The 15,302-nt window shown below is 44.2% G+C and overlaps 1 protein-coding gene across 4 annotated transcripts in view; it reads right to left on the reverse strand.

Annotated features, from left to right (window-relative positions):
• The window catches only part of APLP2 (amyloid beta precursor like protein 2), a 70,548-nt gene that overhangs the window by 23,510 nt on the left and 31,736 nt on the right, over positions 1 to 15,302 (reverse strand). For all 4 annotated transcript variants that reach the window (XM_074936774.1, XM_074936773.1, XM_074936772.1 and 1 more), the window contains exons 2-3: positions 3,892 to 4,065; positions 2,653 to 2,782 (exon numbers count right to left, since the gene is read on the reverse strand). In XM_074936774.1, the coding sequence (XP_074792875.1) occupies positions 2,653 to 2,782; positions 3,892 to 4,065 (304 nt within the window). The remainder of the gene's footprint in view (positions 1 to 2,652; positions 2,783 to 3,891; positions 4,066 to 15,302) is intronic.

The following is a 15,302-nucleotide window of genomic DNA, read 5'->3' on the forward strand; positions in this document are numbered from 1 at the left end:
TCAGATACATGTTTGACCTTCAAACTCAAGAGATGACTAGCACTAAAATCTTCAACAGTGAACTTCATTATTGACCCCATTAAGAATCTATGTTGCTATACAAATCTTAATGACCCAGTTCAGACTAACAGCTAAGAGACCTGCTCTAATACAAAGCTTTTAGTTCTATTCTTGGCGCTCAGAACAAAAAGTAGGAGAAGCTGAACAATGAAATACGCGAGCCAAAACCTGCAGGTTACGCTGAATGCACGTTTATAAAGCATGTCAATGAACAGCTGCTCATGGAATCTGTGGAGTAGACTGAACAAGTTTCTCACAAAGAAAGGATTGCATATATGATGGTCTTTAAACCATTTTAAATCAACCAATTCCTAAACTGGCTAGTGTCACATGGAAGAAGCTATTCCTGGTTGCCAAAAGCTTCAGAAGCCTGGCTATTTGTGGCCAGGAGCATTTTCCAGGATTACAGCGTTCCCTAGCCATTTTCTGCTTATGCCAGAGGAGATGACAGCGAACTCACTTCACTGTGTCAGCTCTGTTGAGGCAGTTTCAGAGTTTAGATTAAAATCTATGTGCTCGGTACCATGGATTTGAAACTGGGTTCAGGGCAACTCAGCCACAGCTATAACGATTTTCCAATTTGGATACTCCAGCCAAAATGCTAAGAGCAGGAAAATAAAAGCCATGAAGTCCACACAACACGGTAAAGCTCAGGGCAAACTGATTATGTTGTGTTCTGATGTACACCTAACCACCAAATCTGTATTGGTGTTTTTGGCAAAAACCTTAGCTACAGACTTCCAACTTGGAACAGTTTGCCCTGTGGTATTTTTTGTAACTTCTGCATTAGCAAGGATTATAGAAAGTTAAACCTAAACCACCACTACAGTTTGAGTTAACCATCATATGCCAGACTAGATCCAGCATAACCACTTCCTAGATCATTAGGCAGAAAGTTCACCTTGGCAGACCTTATGACTGGGAAGGTTTAACATTCTAGGCTCCAGGTGAGATTCTAGTCAGTCTAACAAATTTAGATGCATCTTCCAGTAAGTTTACCCAAACATGCCCAAATCTCCTAGTCTGCTTAGGAAAAAAACCCTTAAAACCCAGGTGTTTGGGAGCAACAAACCCATGAGAAATAAAATGAACACCCACACACGAGACTTACAGTCTAACAAAAATGGCTGCATTAGCTCATGTCGGACATTTACATGATGGTCAAAAACTTAACAGTATGCTCTGATTAGTTTAAAAACTGAACTCAAGTCCACCAGTTCCAAGGGGAAGAGTCTTTCAACTTGATCTAGACAGTTGAAATATTTGGCCAAGTAACCTTGAACGTGTCCTTTGCAGAAGGAATCTCGATGGCTGGGTATGCACATATTTGCAGCAATCCCATACCACTCATCAGCACCGACTTTCTAATGGGGGGAGGGGGGTATTTCCTCCTGGTTTTGCCCCAGGCCTCACCCCCACTCCACCCCTTACAAGGCCCCACCCCTTTCCAAGACCCCTGCCCCTTTCCACCCCTGCTCCCCATTCCTCCTGCATACCACAAAAGAGCTCATCACAGAGGGTGGGAGCTAAGCACCCACCATTTTTTCCCTGTGGGTGCTCCAGGGGAGCACCCATGGAGTCAGCACCTATGCTACTCATGATACCAACAACTTCAGAACCCTAAGAAACATTTCTTCTGCACAGGGATGTGTGCAAGTCAAAACACTCAATCTGAAAACAGGTGCCAAGTAATGAAGGCCACATCCATTCTTCAGTTTCTCAAACAACTAGAGAGTTGCTGTTCTCCATCTCCTGCCACCCCTTATAAGTTTAAAGTTCTCCCCTCTACTGAAGGATGGGCACAGTTTAAGAACAGAACATATCCAGTCTACATTATGGAATATTTACCCCAGTGCTTGTAAATCTCTCCTCTTTCAGGGTACATCTCCACTAGATTAAGTCCTGCAGCACGACCATGGATAGCCTGGGTCAGCTGGTTTAGGCTCACGGGGCTCAGGCTGCAGGGTTAAAAATTGCTGTGCAGACATTAGGGCCTGAGCTGGAGTCCAGGCTCCGAGACCCTCTCCCCTCATGGGGTTCCGGAGCCCAGGCTCCAGCCTGAGCTCAAATATCTACACAGCAATTCTAGATAAAGAGGAACCATTTGAAACCGCTAGATATAAATAGCCTAAAAAAATAAAGATGTCTTGCCAAGACCAAAGCAGGGAATACGAACAAACCTGAGCGTTTGAGTCTCCAAGGAAACAAAATATTAAAAGCTTCACAGAGATAGTATCAGAGTATAAGCGCCCAGCATTTGTGATACTCTAATACAATAGCCTTTGGGTTTTATGCCCATGGCAGAGAGAAGGGAGGGGAGGGGGATTTTCTTTTCCATGCCAGGCACTATCACCACAACACAGGAGTTATCCAGTTGTTGATCTGCTGAAGTGTGTGTAGAATTTCATCTTATAAAAAAATAATTTTTAGAGAAACCTCAACACAAAAGTAGGGATCTGATGCGAAAGGTCAGTTTAGAAGGTTGGTTTCCTCTCTGAGCAAACCAAGTCAGTGACCTCTGATCCCGAAGGGAAAAAATGTTTGAATGAGTTACTTCCCTCATTAGAGGCCTGCTCCACATTAAGTACTTACCCAGACACTTGTAGGGCACAACAATGTGGGTGTGGCCCTTGCACTGCTTCTTGCCTTTCTTACACCAGTTGTCAATGCTGACTGGTTGGTTGGCTTCTACCACATTTGTAATCTGAAGCTCTGGATAGATCTGTTCAAAAAACCCATATGCTAAAAACACAGACCAAGATACATACATGCTAAAACACTGGCAAAAACACAAAGGGGCATAATAAAAGAACTCTTTATAAGGAATACGGGGGGGGGGGGGGGGGGGAGGAGAAGAGAAGAGACATGAAGCAAACTGGTTCTCTAAACTAAAACAAGCTCATTCATTCAGTTTAATTGGGTTAAGGAAACCAAAGGTGTAGAACGTATTAATATGATTGCTATGTCTCGTTGAAGTTCTCCACAAGTCTAGACAGACACTTAGCTTATATATTTAGTTAGTGCTACGTAAATGAGATGCAGTACTAGTTGTATCAGGCTTGTTAAATAGTCATGAAAGTTTGCCAGCCCAGCCACAGTCTGTTCTACTACCTGCATCATGCTTCCCAAAAGAAATAAAGTAAAATTTAAAAAAATTATGAGTTATTTGCTGGTCACTTAATCTCAGATGAGTGGATAAATAGATTTTGCAAGGCTGAGTTTCTAGAGCATACTGGAGAGGGAATGGGAGTCTGTAAAAAAGAATAAAAAGCTTTCAAACACTAACAACGTTTTCATAAAGACTTTTCCTGATATTTAGCAGCTTTGTGTCAGCTTGAATATAATGCCAAGGATAACAAGACTGAACTTCAAATATCTAGAGTCGATATGAAATGCTGTCTTGGAATCCTGAGAGTGGTGACACTACTTTGCGCATATTATTCCAATTCAAGTGTACATATTGGTTTTTGGTCATAAAGCTTAAGGCAAGAATGGTCAAAGGAGCCCAATGGAATTAGGCACCCAAGTCCCATTGAATTTTAATGAGACTTAACTACCTAGCTCACGTCAGCTCCTTTGGAAATCCCAGCCTAAATCAATACCCGGATAGTCTCTGAGGAAAGGATCTCAACAGAATTTTTTTTTGGTCTTCAACTATACACTGAAGTTCAAATTATGGAAACAGAGTGCCATGCAGTGGTACAATAAGTCTTCTGTTTGAGCTTTCGCCCAGCAAACATACTAGGTGGGGAATTCAAGTGATGGTTTACCAGAAGAAATGCATAATCTGGAAAGCAGTTAAAGCTCTGCTCCAGAACAGACTCTCCTCACCTCCTCACAGTATTGTAGAATTTCTTCCTTTCTTCCAAAGCAGCTCTTGGTCCCAGAAGTATCAGGCTCCCATTTCCCAGTCTGGATATTCACATGCATATTCAGCTTCCCACAGAACATTGCAATCTGAGGCTCAGCCACAGCAAACCCTGTTCCAGCATTGGCTGCAAGTGCCTGTGAAGAGAGAGATGAAGATACGTTTATTCATATGAAGCAGTCAGTTTCACGTGCTTCAGAGAACTAGAATTGTTTTAGTCATCTTCAAAAGGGGTAAAAGTTTTCTTCTCTAAAGCCTAGCCACCCTTCCTCTATCATTTCACAGCATTAGATAGTTTACTAAAGACCAGTACAGTACAAGTCATTTGTAGACTGCAGAACAAACTTTGGGGCACAGGACTTCTGGGGAGATTCAAGAGCTCACCTCCAAACACCAACACATAGGAAAAGTGACATTAACAGTTAACATGGGAAAGTCCTCAGCTAGAAGTACCCAACAAGAGTCCTTGAAACCCACCCAACAGCAACACCATTCCTGTGTATCCCAACAGAAAGACCACCCACTGGCTCAGGCCTGCTCTGAGTTTTAAACAGAAAGTTTCTCAAGATGGATGTTGCTGAGAAATGGAATGGGCGTTGGGGGGGGGGGGGGGATGAGACTCTAAATCAGTGTTTTTTTTGAAGCTGAAGAGAGTCAGCCCCCATAAGTACATGGTACAAGAGCCAAGTAGCTGCTAAATTGAACTCTGCAAAGCCTGCCGTCCCCTCCCTCCTTTAGTGCATTCCTATGGATATTTGTATTGGCACAACCTTGATGCCAATTCCATTGTCCACTCCATCCACCACCAATTGAGACTGGAGTCATACGATACGAAACTTGCAGCACATGATCAGTACAAACCCATCTTCTGGGCACACAGCAAGTGTATCAATGAAATGAAAGCTCAGGCTGCTTCTTCTGAAATCTTGCTCGCTGCCCAAGAGAAGGGGATTAGGCAGACTCATCATGCAACTGAGTTTTGATCAGGCCAGAGTTATACTGGAAATTCAACATCCTGCGTATTTTTTTTACTAGTCCTTGTAAAACGATGAAGCTAAGGCAGGTGGACCACAAAATCCACTCCCAATTCTCAAGCAATTCGAGCATTGAACATGGAGATTTGTAAGTGTTTCAGACAAGGGGACTAGCAGCAATTAGAGAAGAAGCATTATTGCCTCAGGGCTCCTTTTCCGTAGCAGACACTGTGGCTTTAGGCCACTAACCTTCCCTGCATGTTTAACCTTCCAAGCATACACATACACACTGTACTGTTCACATTCCATTGCCTACAGGTCCCTGTTAACCTGTGTCAACAAGAGTAAATTTAAAGCAGGCAATTGAATGATCAAGTGAAGAATTCAACTGGATCATGCTGCAGGCACCCACCAATTGCTATATACTAAATTAGAGAAACTAGCCTGCATGACTAGTCTCCCTCACATACACACACATCGCCCTTCTGAATCACTACCAGAGAAGATATTGCAACACACCCTGAGGCAAGAATTGCATAGCACCAAGCATACTGTTGGCATTTAGGAGATAAGGTCAACTCAATATTTACACATTTCTTAAGAGTTAGGCTGCCCTCAAATAGACAGATAAGGGACTGGCTGCTATTTACTCAAACCACTTAGCCCACTGGGGTATATCTTGATTGCACAGTTAACCCAGACTTTTTTCCCCCAACCAACCACAACCCCACATCCATGCAAATAACCCTGACTTGGTTCGGAGGTGCTTTAAGCCCACACTAGCTTATACAGCTGGGATACAGGTTAAAACTGGGGCTCTGATTTAACTGTCTGGAACCTGACTACTTACCAGCGAGGATGCAAGCCAGAGAAAGAAAACATTTGAGTGCTGATAGTCCTATGTTCTTCCTATACTCCCCCCCCACAGAGGACAGTCAAGTTATTCCACAACTGATAGGGAAAGAACCCTGGAGCGTCTCCAGACACGTCTACACTGTAAACTATTGCCAACACAAGGTACATTACTATAAAAAAACTGCCACAGGTACCATATTGCTTGTGCACACGTTGCTCCTTGCGTCAGCGCTGTGTGTATTCAGTAGGAGTGAATCTTTTGATGGACAGTGCAGTGCACCCTGGGTACCATGCAACTCCCCACCATCCAATGCATAGTCTTTTGGGAAGTTCTGGCAATGCATGATAGGGAAGAAATGAATCATGCAGGCGTGACTGAGACTGCGGGGTCAAGTTCCCATCATGCCATTTTCTCCAGCCCGTAATACCATCTCTAACCCATAATTTTCCCACACATTTTCAAAATCCCACAAACCCACTCTGAACCAGTCACTGTCCGCCATCTCTGACAGAAGCAGGGAGCCTGCAGAGCTCTGCACCATTGTCATGAGTGTGGCATGTCTGACCCTCCGGTACTCGCAGATGCACAAGAAAAGCTGCAAGGAACATGGTTTCCTGGAGGTCAGAATGCTGTGGGACATAGCAAGAAACAATTCAGGATTGTTGGGGGCGTTCATGGAGCAGCTGCAAACAGTGGAGCACCGCTTCTGGGTGGGACAAGCCAGCAGTGAGCGGTGGGCGTTGCACTGTAATGGAGGCTTGAGATGAGGAGCAGTGGCTGCCAAACTTTCGGGTGTGCCAGGCCACATCCCTTGATCTGTATGCTGAGCTCTTCCCAGCGCTCCAGCACATGGACATCAGAATAAGAGCTGCACTGACAGCAGAGAAACGATCGCATTGTGGAAACTTGCAACACTATTGCTACTGGCCAGACAGAAGTCATTTTGGAGTTGAAAAATCCACTGTGGGGCGCTACTGTCATGCAAGTGTGCAGGGCCATTAATCAGTGCCTGCTCTGCAGGACTGACTCGGCAATGGGCAAGGTGTTAGGAATGGGTTTGCAGCAATGGGTTCCCAAACGGCAGCGGGGAGAGACTGTTGGCATGCACATCCCTATTTTGACACCACGCCACTTTGCCAGAGTACATCAACAGAAAGGGCTATTTTAGTATGGTTATTCAAGCGATGGGGGATCACTGGGGATGCTTCAGCATCAGTGTTGCCTGGTCAGGGAAGGTGGGTGACACTCAACTTTAAGAGCATAGGACTGTTCATAAAGCTACAAACAAATATTCCTTCTAACTGGTAGATTACCACTGGCGATGCTGAAATGCCAAGAGTGATCCTAGGGGAGCCAGCCTACCTCTTGCTCATAAGCAGTACTGTACACCATTCACCTCAACAGCAGCAAGGAAAGATTTAGCTACCGGTTCAGCAGGTGCAGAATGACAGTTGAATGTGCTTTTGGTAGATTGAAGGGGCACTGCTGTTCACTCACAAGACTGGATCTCAGTGAAAAAAATATCACAATGGCTATAGCTGCCTGCTGTGCCCTGCACAGTATCTGTGATGCACAGGGGGGAGAAAAGTCAATGGGATAGAAGGAGGTGGAGGAGCAGCTGTCTGCTGAGTTGTAACCGTCAGATACAAGTGCTATCAGAAGAGCTCAGTGTGGAGCTATACAGCTCAGAGGCTTTGAAAGAGCACCTTAACAGCGAGCCACAGTAATGCCTTGTGGTATACTGTGCTCCTGCAATTTGGGGGCCTGATACAAATCGTGTGGTGCTTGGTGAACATCTATGAATCTAACACTAACAAGGCACCTATTAATTTTGTTGTGCCTGCCACACTTATGTTCATTACACTGTGTCACTGATCCTACGAGTTTATCAAAGCGTATAATCAAGCAAGTGGGTGCTTTCAATGTCACTAACCATGCTGCAGCACATTTAGAGACACTGGATCAACTGTTGGCCTCCCTGGCCTTCTGGTATGTCTGCCACAGTTCCTTTACTTTCATACGGCACTGCAGCTGATCCCTGTTGTACCCTCTCTCCTGCATCCCCCTTGCCATCTGCTCATAGACGACCATGTTTCTACAGCTGGTCTATAGCTGGGCTTGCACAGCCTCTTCTCCTCACAGGCCCAGGAGATCTATTATCTGTGTACTCCAAACCAGAGCGTGCCTGGATTGTGTAGCTAGGATGATTGGCTGGGCAGTTGTGCACAACAATGGAGAGCTACTAGGCGTGCTCCCCAAGCTGGGCAATCAGAAAAAGGCATTAAAAGACTTTGCAAGGCTTTAAGAAGGAGGGAGCCTTCTGGTCCCCATTACCCCCAGGCAGCAGAGTTCCTAATCGCAACCAGAGCAGTCAGTGTCAAGCATTGTGGGACAACTGCTGGAAGACTGTTAGGGTCAACATAGTTAATAGCTTCCACATTCACGCTGTGTCAACTTCAAGAGATCAGAGCTCAACACTCCTGGGAAGGTGGTGGTGTTGTGTCAGCGTAATGGACAGCTTCCATCAGTGGATACAAGTTTAAGTGTAGACACATGCACAACTAGGTCAATGCAAGGCAGCTTATTCAACCTAACTTTGTAGTGTAGACCAGTCCTCAGCACAAAAACCTATGGGATATACCCCCCAAACAGACACAGGCGAATGCAGAAACACTGAAGACACAGTAATTGAGGTAGGCCTTTGCAGTGGGGCTGCTCGCACCTGAGCTAGGCTAAATTGGGTGCCAATCACTCAGATTAATTTAGCAGCATAGCACAGACAAGGGTCTGGAGGACTCACATCTGTGGACTCCATGTTTCCAAGTCCGTGCTTCAGCAACTACACAACAGGCTAACATGGAAGCCAAGTTTTGGCTAAGATCTTTTCAGAAGACCAGATGACTAGCGATGGGAGGGAAGACCGCACCAGGTTCCACTCCATACAAACCCTGTTAATATCCGTATTCCAGGAACAGAACATTGCTAACACAAAAACACTTCAGATCTTGCTATAGCTCAACATTAGCCCTGTTCAACAATCTCTAAAAACTGTTTTAATTTACATACTGGCAACAGATAAGCATCCATTCTATCAACAAATCAAGCTGGCACAAATGAACTGCTATTTAGAGCAGATCTTATTTGCCGTCTCACAAGAGAGACCACACATCCAAAATTTAACTCAATATGTAGAAGGGAAAGAGCTCAAAATTATAGCTTAGCCACTATCTCAAAAGAAAGGAGAAGGTTTAAATGACTTGGTTGTGTTTCTTTCATGGAAGGCCGAGATGGAGCAAGGCCCCAAGAATGACCCCTCCCGGGACCATCCTGTACACTTAGGGTATGTCTACACTGCAGTAAAACACTCACAGCTGGCCTGTGTCAGGCAACTCAGGCTCTCTGGGATCAGGCTGTGGGGCTATAAAATTGTAGGGTAGATGTCTGTGCCTGTTAGTTACCTTATGGGCCTGTGCTGTGACAGATGGCAAATAAGATCTGCTCTATATAATTCATTGGTTTGTTCCAGCTTCTTTTGTTGACAGAACAGATGCTTGTCAGTTGCCTGAGACTGGATGTCTAAACTGCAATTTTAAAACCCCAAAGCCCAAGCCCAAGCCCTGTATGCTTGAGTCAGCTGACATGGGTCAGCCATAGGTGTTTTGTTGCAGTGTTGATACCCCTAGAGGTGTAAGGGAAGGCAGTAGTTGAGAAGCTTCAATTGCTATTCTACTCTGGTGTCACATTCCAGAGCATTAAGTAACCATCCTAGAAAATGCAACCTCCTCCAGAGGGACAGGAGCCTAGCAATACCTGCCAAGCACTCCACAGGGGCAGTTACACCGATTGGTTGACAGGGCCAGTAGCCATGGTGGATTAGCCAATTGGGGCCCCCAGAAAAATGGGCGCTCCACCCCCAGCACACAAGCACTAGGTGGGGTGGGGCACACAGCATCACCTGGACCCTGGCTGTGGCCTTGGACTGGGGGAGCTCTGTCTGGCTCCCTGCCACAGTCTCAGGGCTGGAGGAGCTCTCACTCCCCACTGCAGCCCTGGAGGACTGAGCTTCTCTGGTCTTGAAAGCTCAGTGGGGGGGCAGAGCCCCACAAAACTTGGCTCCACCTCTGGCCAGTAGCATATGCGCTATTAGGTACTGAACAGCAGATTTTTCCTCACATCCCAATGGGGAGTAGGTAGGTAAGAACCACAAGCCTAGGAGTTATGACTTTGCCAAATGACACACAGGCAGGACAGAAGTTGGCCTAGGAAAGTCAGCCTTCTCAGGGAGCAAAGCTCCAGTCTAGCTCGCTTATCAGGTTACTGCTAAATGATGCATGACCCCAAGAGCTCTGCTTTTCTACTGCACTCATCACTGCAATGCCTGAGCATCTGTCTTTCCAGGAAAAGGCACAGCACTTAGCCTTCAGTTGGTTGGACCCAAGATCAACGCCTCTTCCATGTTTCAGAGTGGCAGTCTGTATCAGCAAAAACAACGAGGAGTCCTCGTGGCACCTTAGAGACTAACGAATTTGGGCATAAGCTTTCATGGGCTAAAACCCACTTCATCAGATGCATGGAGCGGAAAATACAGTAGAGAGGTATAAATACACAGCATATGAAAAGATGGGAGTTGTCTTACCAAGTGGGGGGGGTCAGTGCTAACGAGCCAATTAAATTAAGGTGGAAGTGAGCTATTCTCAACAGCTGACAAGAAGGGAGAGAAAAAAAAACCAGTTGTAGTGCTAATGAGTTCAGTGTAATCAAGGTTATCCCAGAAGGGACCCCCCACTGTGGGTACCAGAGTGGATGTTTCATCTGATCATATGGAGCATTTGAATACAATGGCCAGAACACCATACATCACTCAAAAAACGGAATATCAGAGTGCTGAGTCCACAGACCAGCATGGGAATTTCTGCTACTACTAAGCAAACTCTGGAAAGTCCTGGCCTTCCTTACTATGGTAGCATCCTCTTCTATTTAAACCAGGGCACTTCTACACTTCAATTTAGCCTTTCCTCTGGGCTCCTTCATTGTACAAAATACATGAACAAAATGCCATGAACTGTTCCTCCCACCCATCTACCTCACAGGTATGATCTCTGTTTTAGAGAGGTGACGGCTGGCATTTTCAAGACAAGCATAAAGGTACTTAGGTACCCAAATCCCATTGAACTGACAAAAACCACAGCTGTAATGACTTACTACATCCCAACTACATATCCAGGAAAACACTCAGGAACACCAAGACGAACAAACGATCGCAAAAGGAGGGAATGGCTTATTATCCTATGGGAATACACCAATTAGGTTCCCCTGCTGACAAGACCATTGTTGACCAGTGAATGAGGAATTCAATAATGAAATATAAAGTGAAGAGAGTGTCCCTTATCCATATAAAAAGAAGTTTGATACAAGCTCTAAGCTTCTTTTGGGCTGAAAAGGGAGATGTGGCAGAAGTCCAAGGCAGCTGTATGACTGTTCCTATACCTCTCTCCTCTCCCACTCCCTGGCACTATTGTTGCTATGCATTTGTATGAACCGAGAGACTTAGATACAAAATTCTACAAGTATGAATCCCCTATCTGCTCAGGCAAAGGTCAATCTGCTCATGGGGCTAGCCTGTCAGATCCCATCAATTCCACAGTGGCGTACTGTAGGATAAACCAATTAGCAGGGGAAAATACTATTTAGTCAACTTACGACATGACTGGTTCCTCTCACACACAGTTCTGGCAAAGTACAAAAATCTAAAATAAAACCAGCAAATCTACTCCATGCCCCTGACGTATCATGTTTACCACAAGCAACCAATGATTTATTGGACCCCGCTTACAGTTAAGACTCTCACAGCTTATGTCTGAGACACCATACTATGCAACAAGATGCACTGCCTTCTGGTTTATAAGCGCATGACGTGACCCCACCTGCTCCCATCCTGGCTCGAATGCTTTCTTTAGTGCACAAGACTTACTGTGTTGCAAGAACTGAAATTTATGTTTGGCTTTCCATAGGTGCCTAATTAAAGCTCGTTATTTGGTGACCATGCTAGCCAATAGATCCAACAATTCACAAAAAGATGAACAATAGCATATATAGCCAACAGAAATTAGAAATGGGGTGTGTCTGGAATTTTAACCATAGTGCTAACACCATAGCACCAGAATAGAATGTACTATTTAAGTTGTGCATGGACTAGATACGTTTGACGGAACTGGAAGTCATATGGATCAGTATCAGGGTACTGTATTTGAAAGAGGTTTCCTCAGAACGAGTATAGCAAATGTGAGTAGGCACCTGTATGTGAGGGGATGCCCTGATACCACCTTGATAGGCAGAAAGATGTAGGAGACTAAATCCATCCACACTAATTTCTGTACACAAATACACCTTGTTCAAATACAGATATCTACAAATCAAGACCACCCTGTCTTCGAACACTGATGCTATGCATTTATATTTGCTATCTTTCCAGATTACCACCTTGGTACTATGGCAAAGATCTTTCCTCCTCAGATTGTTTAAATAGCTTGCTTATCAGTGGAGTGCTGTTACCATAGTTACTTGGAATATTCTAAACCTTAATTCACAGCCAAATACACTAGTCACTTGCTCAAGACGCTGATCGCATCACTTTTAACTTTCATGGATTGCACAGTTGCTCCAATAAGTTAATGAACTTGTATGGTACACAAGAAGTTGTCTTCAACAGTCTTCAATCCCAGGCAGAATCTCTGTGGATAAGATTTAGAGATGAGAGTCAACCAACCAACCACCCTCCACTCCCAGCAATCGCAGAAGTTTAACTAAATTTCACATTTGTATCTTGTCCTACTTCTGATGAGAGAACACAGCATGTACTGAAGTAGAGGCCACACATTTGAAAGCACTCTGACAAAACTGAGCAAAAATTAAAAAAAAAACACAAACACAAAAGAACCATCTCCACACTGTTATTTGGCCTCCGGTAGTTTTATAACAATCCACTAGAGCCTGCCAGCAGTGAGCTCTCCATTTCATGGAAAGTTTTGAAGATAGTCTGAAGGGAGCTCAGCTAGGTTAAGGCCAGGTAGCTTCTGTAGCCCATAGGATTATTTTGTTAGCTATTATATCCTACTAATCCAGCCAGCTATATCAAATGTTTCTCTTTCTGAATTAATCCATTTCATACAAGATTCTTTTATTTTATCAGTATTAATTCCTATAAAATTAGGATGTGTTGAAGCATAGGATATATATGTGCTTCCTAATAATTATACATAGAGTAAGTTTTGCTGAAATGCAAGAAGCCTATTGGCCAGTATCCAGTAAGATCCGCTGAATAGCTAAACGTATAATCAGTTAAGAGTAAACCAGCATAAAAGCTGGCAACCTTTGGCACATATAGGAATGGTCCCTGAACTTTGGGGAACCAAAGGGAGGAACTACACACAACATTGAACAGGTTTATCTGACGTCTGCAACTGGTTGCAACCGCAGGGTACACCACAATCCTGGAAGTTGCCAAGAGAGCCTAGGTTGGCAGTTTTTGCAGTGAGATAATATGTAGAGAGTAAGTGTCACAATCCACTAACCTATACAATAAGGGTACCCATACATTTCTTATGGTATGGAAATAAGATTTGGGTATATAGTAGGTTGGGCCTGAATTCCATAGCATCAGGATCCTATAAAATACCTTGTAAGGATATCTGAGGGAGCTTTAGATTTTTCTTCCTTCTATTTTCTGTCATGCTATCAGCTCAGCTTGTGTAGTATTAGTACAACTACTCATCATTCCTAGCTATTGGGGAAGCAAGAACCATCGTGTTATCGGGCAAGCCAGGAGTAAGGCTGGTCCTTCACCTCTTATTACCAGGTCCTCAAGAAAGGGTGCGAGTATGTCAGGTTAAGGTACTTATAATATGAATGTTACCACCAGGAGTTTTGGAATTTTTACTGTTTTGCAGTCATAAGTTTCATAGCGTTTATTTGTCTTTTGTTAATCTCAATGAAGCTTTTATCAATTTGGTATTGTCTTCAGTGTGTTTTTGCAAAGCACCCCAAGAGTCCTCGCCCGATATAGAAAGCTTGAGTTCTCAGACCCTGCAGTCTGAAAACGGACAAGAACCTATAAAACTTTGGTATGCGATCAGTGGCGAGCCATACAACTAACCCATAAAATTCAGGTCAACACTTCCTGGGATCTATTTTACAAAAGAGGAGCTTGTGGGAGGGGGGAGCTGAGGGGAGTAACTTCTTCCCTAGCCATACGCTTTGGCACTTGTGTAGGAGAATTACAAGTTCCACGTTGCATAGTGGACAGCAAGTTGAAAGCACGCATTTTTCTCATAGGTTTTGTTCTCCTCTGTTAACAGCAACATCCGTTTTTATTAGTGGTGGTCCCGACTGGGTAGACCTTTTAGATGCATTTGAGTTGACTCTGGGACAGGGAAGTAGCACAGATATTCAGCTGTGGGACTCCAGCCACAGAGAGGATCATTACAAAGTAGGCAGCCAACCTTCAAAATGAAGAGGCAACCAGGCACACTGGAGATGGGCCAGTCTTGCACATCCATTGTAAAAAAAAAAAAAAAGCCATTAAACGCTATTCTCCCATTCGCAAGATAGGATAAACATCCATAACAGGATCCTTAACCCCAGGTTATTTGGGGGTGTTTGTGTAATAGCTATGAAGGCATCCTCAGCTTGCTCTCTAGATGACTGATTTCCCTCCCTCCTCACCTTTCTGTGTAATTTTGTAACCCAGTTTTAGAAAGGTTTCTAGTGCACTTTCCAAGGTTGCAAGCGTTTGACCGGAGATGTTTTTTTAGAGGAAAAAAAAAGTTTATGGATTAGAGGATTTGGGTTCAGTTAGCTAACTAAGTTCCTCGACCTGCCTATGAGTTAAGCTTGGGAAACTGGTAGAGCAATGGTGTATAGGAGTGCCCAACCAACCTCCAGGTGGAATGGTCTTAATTGTTATAGGCTTAGAAAAGCTTCTGAGAGTAGAGTCATCTGTTGTTCTTTGGGCCCTTTCCATTTCTGCCAACACTTGTGATGTACTGGCCAGAAATTAACAAGGCATTCAGTCTCACTCACAGGGACAAGCAATTTAAATACCTATATTGCTTTTTAATGAAAAACTCATCTTCATTACCGTTGAGCTGCTTTTTGTAATGCTGCTGTACAACAGTCAAACTTGCTTAGGTTCCAGAAACCTGAAGGCCTACTTTCCAACAGCTTCTGTTTTAGCCCGAAAATGGAAGGCCCTCGGAACTTGTACTTTGGATTCAGAGCGGTACTAGAACTACCCCTTACCTAGTAAAGCATACACAGACAGGTGGGATGGAGCAGACATCAACTCAGGTGATGTGAGCTCTTCCAAAGGATTAGAGCGAGACCCTTGAACTTGATCTTTTCAAAATAATTGCTGACATTCTCCATGTCATTTCCAAGCCTTATCAATTACTAAATGTTTCAGCAGACGCCACTTCCTCAGCTATACAGTACTGTAGGAAGACTGAGCAGGATGGCTCATATGACATATGCAGCATGGCTCAGGTGA

The sequence above is a fragment of the Natator depressus genome, chromosome 22 (assembly GCF_965152275.1).
Source record: "Natator depressus isolate rNatDep1 chromosome 22, rNatDep2.hap1, whole genome shotgun sequence".
Lineage (NCBI taxonomy): Eukaryota > Metazoa > Chordata > Testudines > Cheloniidae > Natator > Natator depressus.